The sequence below is a fragment of the Oculina patagonica genome, chromosome 1 (genome assembly GCF_052425735.1).
Source record: "Oculina patagonica isolate OP01 chromosome 1, crgOcupat, whole genome shotgun sequence".
Lineage (NCBI taxonomy): Eukaryota > Metazoa > Cnidaria > Anthozoa > Scleractinia > Oculinidae > Oculina > Oculina patagonica.
In genome coordinates, this window is record NC_135758.1 from 16,837,876 (window position 1) to 16,850,965 (window position 13,090).

Consider the following 13,090-nt stretch of genomic DNA (forward strand, 5'->3'; position numbering starts at 1 on the left):
CCGACGAAAATATACGCTGCAGGAAAAGATATTTCTGTTTGAGGAAACTGCATCCCTGAACATTTGTGGACTATTTAGATGGTGGAGACGAACTGTTGCCGTTTCCTGCCGAGAATGTAGTCGAGAGAATTCTGTCATGTCTCCAAACATGGGAGGTTTTCGTTCGCCAGGACTAGTACTGTGTACGAGGCGTGACCGAGGGTGGGGACGTGCGAAAAAAGAACCAGCACTGGAGAGGGGATCCCCCGATGATGAAGCTCAACCTTTTAGAGAAAAAAAATTCCCCGTCCTTTGTAGCCTGCCTGGCCAGAGAGGAGATTCCAACCTGGCATGACGATGCCCCATGAGAATACAGCTATGACGAGACTTAGATACTTTGTAGCACCTGAAGGTGTGACCCCAGGAGAAGCCAGCTTTGCTGCCGGATTGACAAAACCTGCTAGATGTCAAAGAAACAGAAGTGCACTGCTTTCCCCGAGACAATCAAGTAGACAAGCCCATCGTCTCTCTACACACAACAATAATGTTTTGAATAAAAAACAAATTTGAACCGCTCCAGAAAAGCTGGTTACTGGGGGGATTTGAGCCCCAGATAGCCATGTTCCCAGGTACCTGCATTTTTCCCCCTACTACCACCCTCCAGAAGCCACACACACACACACACACAAAAGAAAAGCACAACTCAAAAGAATGAAGGGGAGGATGTAGGGGGGTATGGGGAGGAGGGGAGGAATCTCGAGAGGGCCACAGAGAAGACACCAACCCAAAAAAAAGCAAAAGAGAAAAATACGAGCCGACCAGTCACGGACAGTCCCACAAACGAAGAGGAGCAAAGAAAAACACCCCGCCACAGGTACGCCAGGAAAGCCTACACGGAGTCGCCCAAGAACAGAGGGGCGGAAAGAGGGGAAGGCGGGAAGGGCGCGAGCGGGCAGAAAGAAGAAAAGGGACGAGAAAAGCTCAAAAAAGTGGAAAAATCTACGGAAGAGACAAGACTAAGAGTTGAGCGCGTGGGTGGAGAGGGGGGGGGAAAGGGGAGGGACGGCGCGAGGCAGGACCGGCGGGCAGAAGGAGGAAGGAAAGGAGAACGAGGACGCCCCGCCAGTAGGGAAAGCGATAAAACCCACACGAGCGCAGAAGGAGAAGGATCAGCTACGGTCAAGAAGTTGAAAGAGGGACAGGCCGCGAGTCAGGCGAGGGCCCCAGGGCGGGGAAGCGGGGAGAGAAGAGAGAAGAAGCAGGAAAAGGGAGGGGAAGAGGAGGAGGACAAAAAAAGAAAGAAGTAGGTCAGGAAGGAGTAGAAAGGGCGCGAAAAAACGGAGGAAAGGGAAGGGAAAATAAAACAGAGAGGCAACGAACATAAGTAGAGCAGCCCAAAAAAGAAGAAAGAGGACAAAAAACCCCGAAAAAAATCAAGATGAAGAAGAGAGGGCCGCCCCCCCAGCACAAACAGAGAAACAAAAAAAGAACCGAAAGAGAAAAGCAGCCAATAAAACAAAAAGAGCAGAAAAAATCCAAAAGGAAGGGAAACCAAGGAGAAGGAAGGAGACAGAGAGAGAGAAAAACACCACAGAAGAAGAACCTAGAGGCCAGGGGCAGAGGAGACCCCAGGCCCCCAGAAGCCAGACCACGCACTACAAAACAAACCCCAAAGAAAGAAAAGAAAGGAAAAAAACACAAATAAAAAAAGAAAAAACGCTTGTCACTTCTAGCATAACGCCAAGAAAAAAAAGAGAAAGAGAAGACAGAAGAAAGCGAAGGAAACGGAGCGAGGGAAGTAAGCAAAAAGAGGAAGAGGCAAAACAGCGAAGAAAGCCCAGCCAGAGAAAACAGAAGATGGGAGCGAGAGGGGAAGCGGGGACGAAGGAGGAGAGGGAGGAGAAAGAAAAGGGAGAAGAAGAGAAACAAGACACCAAAGCCCCAGACCCTCGAAGCAGAACTCGAAAGAAGAAGAAAGGAAAAAATCAAGGCCCACCCCAGAAGGTCAGAGGAGAGCAAGCCAAACGAGAACCCAGCCAAGGTAAGTCACTACCTCACCCCACTACTCGGTGCCACCAGCGGACGGTAAAGAAAGTGATAGAGTAGTACCGCCGACCGTACCCAGATCGCGACGGAAGCAATTGGTACTGTACCCGGGTCCAGCAAGAAGGGGACAACAAAAACTAGCCAATCCAACCCAGGTAGAGATGCCCAAAACACCCACCAGAGGAGAAGAAAACAAGCACAACTAACAGTGGCCAGAAGAAGGAAAAAAAACACCCTCTACTCTCTAAACTACAGGGCAAAGGAAAAAAACCTATCAGGAAAAAAAAGCAACCCTCCCGAAGAAAAACCCAACAAAGCCCGAACGCGCTGGAAAAACGAGGGTTGCCGAAGGAAGGAAGTTTTGCGGCCACTCTATGTAAGCGACAGTATGTGTAAAAGGGTTGTCCGCTAACCGTCGGAAACACAGAAAAGGGGAGAGCTGCTCAGCAAGCCGGAACGTATCGGACATTCCGTCGCCACTGTCTCGATGTGATTGTATATAAAGTTTGCCCCAGGAGGGGGGCGGGTAACCCACGGGATTATAGGAAGATCTCCCAGGGTAGGGAGACATAAATGGTCTTAGGTAGAAATAGAGGAAGGGAAGACACACTAGGTGCCAGGGTGGGAATCGACGATCAAAAAAAATCCGGGGGGGCCCCCATCCTGGGGACATGATAGGATAGTTGGTAAGATCGAAAACATTTTTTTCGTTCCTAAACGCAAAAGGAGTGTACAACATCCCCACCCCTGTCACCACCGATACCGAAAGACCTCACAGGCTTGCTTACCATTTAAGCTTACACCCCTTGCTACAAATGGGGTGTTAACGCTCAGACAGGACAAGATCAAAAGGGCAAGAACAGAAAAAATGCAGACCCGAGAGAATACTCCACCGTGTGAGAGCAGAGAGGGAACGCCGACCCAACAGGGTCGAGACAGGAGTTGCCAGCACCAGATCCCGGATGGTGGCACAAAGGGTGCGAAGTACAATTACCAAGAATCCAAAGTTCAGATCCTCCCTGACAGGCTCGCGCGAGGATAAGTGTCGAATTCATTGACTGGTATGAAATTACAGACTACAATAGGGGAAGAGAAAAAAAAAATAGAAGAAGAACCAAAGAAAGAAAAAAAAGAAGTATATTTATATAACTCTCAATTAAAAAGAGGCGAAAGGAAAGAGCAAAATAGCAGGAAGCAGAAGGTAAAAAAGACGAAGAAAAAGAAAAAATAGTATAGTAGAATTGGTCCCCTGTAAACAAAAAATAAAATAAAAAGAGGATACCTCAAATGAAGAAACAAATAATTCTACAGTTCTTCTCAAATAAAAAAAGACACCAAAAAGAAGATTAAGTTTAAAGTCAGACACTCTGGAGGGTGGTGAATGGTCTTGAAAATGCACATTTTTTGTCTCAATTTTGTTGCAAGCTAAGCGAGCTCAAGTTGCAGAAAAGAAGATTGTGTGACAAAATCCAATTTACCATCAACACCCTTTTTGGGAAAGGGAATACATGTCAATAATATTATGAGTTTTGCAAAAATTAAGTTTTATAATGATATGTTACTTCCTGTGGCGGTCTCTTTCTTAATTTTTTGAGCTCAAGAGGATCTCATAACACTTCTTACACAGTGGTTGAGTAAATAGAAACTTGCTCCTGCCAGGAAAGGAAAATAGTCTCAACAGACGCCAAACACATCATACTGATTGACACTAGCCTGCATGGCTGGCAGAAATTTGCATGAAGCGCTTTGTTTCAGCAGGTGGAGCCTTAAATGAGAGTGATGAAGTCACAAAAAGAATGGAAAATACAGTCACCCATGACTTCAAGAATTCCCTTGTGGCTTAAGCAAGGCTGCTGCCTAAGGAAAAGGAGGAGCCCAAGCCATTATGTTAGGAGCCCAGCTTAAGTTGCCGAAGACAAATCTGGGGGGGGGGTGGTGGGGGTTACTTAGGCAAATATTGGTCGACTATGTGGCCTAGGAGAGGGGCCCAGGGATTGAACCTTCCCCCAACATTATTGCTATAATATACCTGATTGTCCCCTAGGGGTACTCCTATAGTGGACTACCGTTTTTTCGATTAAGTGCCCTGGGCGCTTATTAAATTTTTGGATCTTGAAGGGTGGGCGCTTATTCGAGGCTGTCCGCTTATTTTTTTCACCATTTTTTGCAAGTAGTAGTTTATTTGAAGAAAACAATGTATTAAAAAAAAACGTGAAGGTGTACTAAAGCTGAATTTTAAATTTCATTAAAACTTTCAGTAAAAAAATAAAAAAATTTCAGTCTTGGGATAGTCTCTTTTAGTACTTAGTAATTTAACTCAACTTCAAAAAATCAATCTTTTGTGCCTCATTTTAGGAGGGTGGGGGTGGGCGTAACGAAGCTGGGCGTAATGATTTTCCTACCTATAAGGTGGGCGCTTATTCGAGGTGGGCGCTTAATCGAATAAATACGGTTATGGGGAGGCTCCACCCTATAGGGATACTTTTCAGGCTCCAGGTATATAAAAAGGTGGGGATTTCATAGTTGGACTATACAAAAGGGGAGGGAAAACTGGTTTGAAAGTATTAAAAGAACCCTTCATAAGCTTGAACAGACCCACCAAAGATAATATAAGTTTTTTAAATGTTATTATAAGTGAAAAATAAGTAAAAAGAGTAGTATTCTTTTTTGGTATGTGAAAGGGTGTCATCATCATGAGGGGGGTATATGGTTTCTAAAAGGTTAAGGTCACTTTCACATCCCAAAGGCAACCTTGTTCATGAGATCCTGGGATGAGGTTGCAGAAAGGGTATAGGAAAGGGTAGGGTCCCTGGGGCAGAGCCTCCCCATAAAACTGTTTTTTACTCTGCAGCAACCAAAGAGACCCAGAGAAAAGAAGTTTGAAAAGTCATCAATATCAGCAATATATATTATCTCTCCCCTTTGTGGGTTAAATCACTAGCTGGGCTGGGAGAAATAAACCAACAATGAAAACTGACATGCATTTAGTTGAAAGCATGAAGGATTAATTATTTGTTAAGCCAGTGCCAGTCTGAGTGCATTTGATGTCTTTATTAGTTTTTTCACGTAGAAAATAATGAACATGAAGCAGGAAAATCCAGTTCAATTAATATTTAAGTAATCAAGGTTAAAAAGAAGCAATAATTAAGCAGGTCATTTTTCCTAGGTTTAGAAAAAGGTAATAAGAAGTCAAAAACACCTGTGTAAACACTTTAATTAAGTTATGATCTTATCTTGTTACAGATAACCAGTTGACAAAAATAGAACAGAAAAATTAAGTTGTGAAAACACTTCAAATTACTAAACTCATCAAATAAGTTGTTTATAAAATAATGTAGTAACAAAAGCAATCCATTTGATCCAAACTGAACATCTGAGCAAGCAAAAGCACTGAGGTTTCCAGCACAAAACTTTGCTAGTCACGGTTCAATGCCCGAGAATGCTCCTCATTTTAAACGCGAAAACATGAAACAGTTCGTTGAAAATAACAACCTTAGTCCACAAAAAAGCGGCAGCAGATATGAAATTTCCCATGAAAAGAAAGAGGCATACATTTAATGTTCCTACTAAAGTTAAGCGTTCAATGATTCATAGATTAAGCTGAATTATTACATGTAAAACACGCCACGTAAGTTCGTGTACACATCACGATATTTGCGCGTTGTTTTACGTAAATTTAAGCCTGTCAGAAAGGTTTTTGTATCAAGCTTTTGCAGATTAAAATTATTTCAGACCTGATTCATGACTGCAGTAGCAAACAGATTGATTTCACTTTTGTATCCGTAAATATTTCTTCAGATTCTCTTGGATTTACTTCGAAACTTATCCGAAACGTCAACGAACTGACCGAAGCAAACGAAACGTAAACCAGAACATAATTACATTATTCCATATTTGGAAGTTAGGCCCAGTCCTAAACACTTGAAAACAAATGGTTTTCGAAGTTGCTGAATTTTGCAAAGACACGTTACGTACTTGATACGCTAAATGCGAACAATTTTAGCGTTTTCGTTTTAAAATGAAGCAGTTTTTGTTTTAAATGGGATTTTTTATGCCAATGAAACAAGGTTACAAGGACATTGAAGTCAAAGGATGGGAGTGGAAGATCAATGTTTAGGCGCCCATGCGGGCTCCTTGAACAAAAATTCAGTCGCCCGCACTCGTAATTTTAGGCGCCCCTGGCGACCGGGCGCCCGTTAGGCAGCAGCCTTGGGCTTAAGGGTTTTTGCAGATTGTTTATGTGCATCCTTACTGCGCACATAATTCAGTTGCAATATCATGCCACACCAGCAGAGCAGATGTTTTAAAGGGACACTGACACAGGGATTTTCTGCTTTTCAGCAAAAATAACTAAATGGCGAGGCACTATAGCTCACATATAAAATGCGCCTATAACAACAAGATGGAGATATAAAGTAAATTATGGAAGGAAGAGGGGAGCCGTTGTAAGTTTTTAGCTGTTACATGTTTTTTCATGTTTTACATGTATCATAATGCTTGCACTTTGTCACATTTGATCACGTGACAGAAGGACCCAAAACAGACGGGAGGGGAACCAAGTGATAGTGCTACCCTTACGAAGAAATGAAAGAAAAGCTAACTGCACTTAAACCGAGTAGAACTAACCCCTAGCAAACATCAGAGAAACTAACTGTAAGAAAACTGGAGTGTTGGCTAGTTCCCAGCAGATTTCGAGAGTACCCATCTTTCACGACCCACTGATAGTTCACTGATAACGTGTAAAGGCTCAAATCCCAGCCACCCAAAATTAACTGGATGCTATGTTTAACACATAATACGTGCACAGCAAGTAGCCAACCTAATTAAAGAAGTACACCAACAGGAAAGCGACACACCAGCACGTGAAGGGCATTACCACGCAATAAAGTAAATTAGTATCGGAAAATAATAAAAAAAAATACATAATCTTGCAAATAATTCAAGTTGATCTTTTCCACTTTCTTACTGTGTGGAAGGAGCAGTTGCCTTAACTCTCACAGTGCCTCTTTTCATCCATTGTGTAAATGGGTAAAGCAACTAAATGCTGGGAGTAACCCTGTGATCGATCCACCAGGGAGGAGAGAAAGACGTACTCCTAGTCACCAGCAACTAGGAGTAAGAGGTAGTGCCAGCCTGGTGGGCCCTAGACTTGACATACCTACCTACCTACCTACCTACCTACCTACCTACCTACCTACCTACCTACCTACCTACCTAACTATCTTCCTACCAACCTACCAACCTAACTACCTTCCTACCTAATTAGCTTCCTTCCTACCTACCTACCTACCTACCTACCTACCTACCTACCTACCTACCTACCTACCTACCTATAGCTACCAACCTAACTACCTTCCTACCTAATTAGCTAGCTAGCTACCTACCTACCTACCAAAGGACGACCACTGAAAATGCTAGAAACAGCAACTAGAAAACAAGCAGGGAGCCACAACCGACAACAAAATGATGTTAAGAGGCGAGCAACAGGCAAAAAACGAAAAGAAAAGAGGTGAGAGCACAGCTAACAAAACCACCAGAGCGAGCGACCAGCCAGAGAAAAAGGAAAAGATAAACAGAAAAGGACGCACAGTTGAAACAAACCGGCGCGTAAAATCACGAGGGACTAAGAGAACGAGAGTAATCACAGGACAAAGACAAAAACAGTGACAGTTCAAATAGAAAAAATGTTACCGAATAAAGAATTTGGTATATGACCAGCAAGAGAACACAAGTAACGTAAATAAAGTAGGAGAGAAAAGACATTGTCTACATTAACCTGTAAAAGACACCAGATAAAAGAAAGGACGTGACCAAGTGTCACACCCCAACAAAGTTAACCCGCCAACTGAAACGCACGCACGGACAGACAACATGAACGATTGTGTACCTTGCTAGAAAATCAAAAAATTCTAAAAACAAAGCTCTTGAGAGCAGAAAGTGAATGATCTCTTTGTAAATTACTTACCATCTCCTATAATAGCTTTGTTGCATTCAAAGCATATATCGCCAAACAACTATGAAAAGAAAACAATCACGTTATAAACATCTTGAACATAACTTCAACACTCCTTTGCACATTTATCCCGTAGCAACTTCATAAAAGGAATAAAAAAAAAAACAATTTTTAACGCCTTTTGAATTTGATAAAGATCATAACATGTCATTTTACTCCCTAGAAGTGAGTACAATGACAAGGCTAGGAAATATATCAGAGTATAAAGAAAAAGAAACAGATGTTTTACTTAATTAGTTAATTAAAGGTCTTTAGAGCACTCAAAAGGGTTAAGACACAGCATTACATTCAAATGATTTTTTAAAGCTAAATAAGTGACATGACTATGACTGTTTTTTTACTTGTGATAAGTTTATTAAGAAAATTAACTCCCTCTTCCCGTTTTACGTACCTCTTTATAATGAGTCTCACAGTAAGCCAGGCCTTTCCTTTCATAATAACGATGACCATAAAATGGCTTTTCACACTTGGCACATACGAAGTGCTGTTAAAACAATCAAAACAGTTAGGCATTGAGCTTGCACTTCCATTCAACATTTACCTCCTAAAAGTACCCAAAGACCTACAGCTGAACCTCTCAATTTTGCTTCAAAGTACACAAACTTGAATTTTTGTTTAATTTATTTAAATTGTTTATTTGGTACTTATGTCCAGGATTTCAGGATTGAACGCTAGCATTGTTTAATAAGTACTTTATGTTTGACTGTGTTATTTGGCATTTCCACATTACTTCATGTTTGACAGAATTTGGTGAGTTTTGGTAACATTTTATTAATAAGGACACTTTGTGATGCCTGTCATGAAGAACATGCATCTCATTAGCATTCAGTCCTGGACATATCTGAACTGTGGGCCAACTGTCAGCCAACGATCTACAACTAGTCTGTTGTGGAAGCTACTGTTAAAACACCAATTGAAACATTCTTTTCAAGAAATTAGCTTTTCCTGAGAAGAACCTTCAGTTTGTGCTGGATGCCAACATTGCTGTATGATTTGTAGCTGTCTTCTCCACTAGTTCATTGTTGATAGCCATGCAGGCCAGAGAATGGTATCACATGATCTGTGTTTATTATTGCAGAGTAAAACCAACATTGTTCCGGCCCTATACCCACCTAGGGTTATGGCCATAAGTCAAGTAAGTCAAAACCAACATTGTGAGAAGATAACCCTTGTCAACTGTTGGCTCAGGGGTAGATAAATAGATTTATTACCTCAACATGCCAAGCCTTTCCAAGGGCGTGTACCACACGATCTTCAACAGGCCGCCTTACATAAAAAAAAACCATCAAATATAATAATTATTACAAAATACACACGGTGAGACAAATAAGTCTGATATGCTGCCAAAGCATACCAAAAAGGTTCTATTAGGAATTTAATGTATCCAAACTCAACCAAAAATCTGGTGAAATTTGTAGCTATGGTAATGAAATCTGTCACGCCTCTCCCCATTTAACCCAGGAGAAGAATTTTTGTGTCTGACACTTTTATCAAGTTCCTCTTTTGAAATTTTTTTTTGAATTGTTTGTTTGAAGTTTTATTCTCTACATTTTCATAATCAAAATTTAACGAAAACATTAGGAACTTTGACTTCAGTCTGAATGTTTCAGTACTCTTCAGTAAACGTCACACAAATGGCGAGCGCACACAAGTTTAGCTGGGTTTTGAGGGAAAGTTTTTATTCCTTTTATGACTGGTAAACAACAGCTTATCTTAAAAAAAGAGGTTCTGTTTTATAGGCAAAACCTTTTTTCTTTGCATCGCATGGTAACACTACTTAAAGTGAAAGTGGCCATGACATCGTGGCACATCAGGTCAGTGACTTTATATCGTAGGATATCAGGACAGTAGATCATGCTCCTGATTGGCTACTTGTGAATTTGGGTATGGTAAGATACAAAAACTCATAAGATGTTTATTGTTTTTTGAAGGTAAATGTAATGTAATGTCCTCCTTTTAGAACTTGTAACAACTGGCAATCAAGCAATATGTAGCAAGAGCTCTCTGAAACAAGGAAAGCTTAGTTTTGGCTAAATCAAATTACATCTTTAACACTGTTGCTACTTTGTAATTGCTTGATTCCTTGTCCTGTGACAACTCACCTACAAGCACCACAAATTGGTGTTCCCATTTTATCATGGCATCTCAAGCAATACAACTCTGTGTCTCGCTTACGACACAGATGATCCAGCTCTTTACTGACATAGAAAAAGAAAACACACTTAAATAATACAAATCATTGCAACCCCATAAGTGTAATACACCTAAAGTTCAAAGCTATTTTTTGCACACAATTAAGAAATTATACACGGTTATTTCGCTATGTGCTAGGTACCCTGTTTTGGTATTTGCAAGGGGATAATCAAAAATGAATAACAAAGTCAGAGAGGAAAAAATAATTTTGTGGGTGACTATAGATTTATACACACACAGCTCTACCTTAATTGTGGCTATGTTAACTGGGAATAACCTAATATCTAATTCTCCACAAATTCTCATGTGAACAAAACCATAAAGTTCTGTATCTTATACACTTTGAAGTGAAGTAAAATAAACTGTGCTGATCACATACTTGCAAGAGAAGCAGTTGTAATGCCAGGGATGGACAGGCTCACCCATGTACATCAGATGCTCTCCTTCGGGAATGTAGGTACTATAGAAACACACAAAATAATGAATTGTACAATCATACATGTATATAATGACACAAAACATATCTTGATCTGTCTTACAGTCTGTACAGAAGGTAAAATCTTTCGCATGTAAAACAATCAGTGAAATACTTACTGGCACTTACGGCACACATATCGTCCAGTTTCTAGAGAAAATAAAATTCAGTTAGATGGAAAACTGTGCAAGCAAAAAAACTGACCAATTGAAATAATCATATGATAATTTTATAACCTCAAAAGGGGATACCAGAAAACATTTTTATTATTCACTGGTAAAAATGTGAGATGAGGGCTTAACACCATAAAAATATTGGAACCCAAAACTTGATGCTACTATGGTGTATAGGAATATTTAATAGAGTACTGAAGAGATCTGCTCACAGCATGTCATTTTCTGTCTTAAAATATTTACTCAATGATGCAGAGATTGTCAAACTCCGCTCATGCAAAGACATGCAGCTTTCTGAAAGCTTTTCTAAACCCCTCTATATGTCTCGCATGGAGTGTTCCACTCTTTTACAGATTATCCTTATGGCTTTGAAAGCCATAAGAGTTTGCTTGTTTGTGTATACATTTAGGCTTAGATAAAATTGCCATTTAAATAAATTTGTAATAAATTTGTCCTGTCCTGTAAACTGAAAACAATAAAAAAAACTTTACCAGTGAACTCTGCAATAATGATATTACTATTACTGTAAATCATGCCATAATAAACATACTTTTAGTCTTTTCATCTGCATTGCATTTCTTGCATAGTGCCCTAGCACAAGACAACAACACAAGATTCATTTTAAAAAGTCAAAGTCTGCACTGTGGGGGAGGGGACAAGTCATGTTTACTAATAAAACTGCATTCATGTTAAACTCAAGAACAAGGTCAAACACTGTCTTGTAATATTGTTGACACCACCCCTTTGTATAATATAAATCTAAAAAATATAATTTGTTGATTTCATTTATACTTTATATATAGTCCTTTCAAACTGCCCAGGAGAATGTTTCTTTGGGTTCTATGCAGTGATTTCTTGTTGAGCTTAACTTGATTTATGTTCACGTAACATTTATTCCTATAGCCTATAGTTCCCAGTCCTCTTCAGTCCTATTTAATCTGACAGATCCTACATGTACCTTCTCACCCAAAGGCATTACGTGATGCTGACATTATCGCTTAAAAATGAAAGCAAGCAGGCTCTCGAACAGGATCATGAATTTTTTTATGTTCTGTCCAGTATTATGGTTTACTGTGCATAGATAATGAAAGGTATCACATCTATCTTCTGAATTTTGCCATCAAGTAATGCTGTCAAACTTAACAAAACCATCTCTCCATCCTGTTAGAGGCCAGTCCCTGTCACATTTTATCTTGACTGTCTGTCTTCTTAGCGATTACAACAATAAGCCTAGTTGGGTAATAGAAACTTCACATATTTGTTTAAAAACAATCCTTTTTACCTGCCAGCATTCTTGACAAACCCAGAGTCTGCCAATCCATCAGTACAGATCTCACAGCGGAAGCAGTCAGGGTGCCAGTTAGCTTGCATTGCCTTGATAACACGACCAATAACAAACTTACCTACAAACAAACCATGTGTTACAAGGCTTGAGAATGTTTTAAAGCTTAATAGTTGCACAACATTTGAAGGAACTATTAAAAACAACATCCATGACATTCATACAGCTAGTCTGTCCAAATTGTATCTCAACTACAAATAAGTGCCTTGTAAGAGCGGGAGATTTACATAGGCCAGGATGGTTTGTATACTCCTGACAGTCTGGATAATTTTCTCTCATTCAATAATAGTGATGTGGTCTGTACAATCTATGTGACTACCAGCATAGTCATGTAATGTGCATTCCCGGGGAGGAGGGAGGAGGGGGGCACTCCCTATAATGGCCTATTCAGGGAGGCTCCGCCCAAAAGGGGTACCTTTTTCAGGCTTCAGGTATATAAAAGGGTAGGGATTTCACAAGTTTAGGTATATGAAAGGGTAGGAAATTCTGTCATTAAGATATTTAAAAGGGCCTTTAAATTAAATATTTCAAACAGACACATCTTATGGCTGTATCATCTTAATTTTTTAAGTGCTATATAAAAATGTCAAGAAAATATCCTGTTTTAAGGTATATGTGGTATCATGTAGGTACAGAGGTACCTTTTTTTAATAAAAGGTATACGAAAGGGGTGCCTTTTCTGCCAAAATGGTATGTATAAAAGGGTAAGGGGTTGGACCTTGGAGGCGAAGCCTCCCCGTATAAACCTTTTTTGAGTACCCCCCCCCCCGGGTGCATTCAGCATTTTTTCCTTGGACTTCTCTCATGCTCTTCCAGTTTCTCAGCACACATCTATTTAAATTTGATAATACAAGCTGCATGTACTGGTA

At 40.2% G+C, this 13,090-nt stretch overlaps 1 protein-coding gene across 1 annotated transcript in view; it reads right to left on the minus strand.

Moving 5' to 3' along the window:
* LOC144659302 (LIM and senescent cell antigen-like-containing domain protein 1) overlaps positions 1–13,090 on the minus strand; it is a 31,837-nt gene that overhangs the window by 14,978 nt on the left and 3,769 nt on the right. The window contains exons 5-12 of the mRNA XM_078519722.1: positions 12,162–12,282; positions 11,430–11,470; positions 10,826–10,856; positions 10,611–10,691; positions 10,141–10,236; positions 9,250–9,304; positions 8,430–8,522; positions 7,991–8,039 (exon numbers count right to left, since the gene is read on the minus strand). Of these exons, the coding sequence (XP_078375848.1) occupies positions 7,991–8,039; positions 8,430–8,522; positions 9,250–9,304; positions 10,141–10,236; positions 10,611–10,691; positions 10,826–10,856; positions 11,430–11,470; positions 12,162–12,282 (567 nt within the window). The remainder of the gene's footprint in view (positions 1–7,990; positions 8,040–8,429; positions 8,523–9,249; positions 9,305–10,140; positions 10,237–10,610; positions 10,692–10,825; positions 10,857–11,429; positions 11,471–12,161; positions 12,283–13,090) is intronic.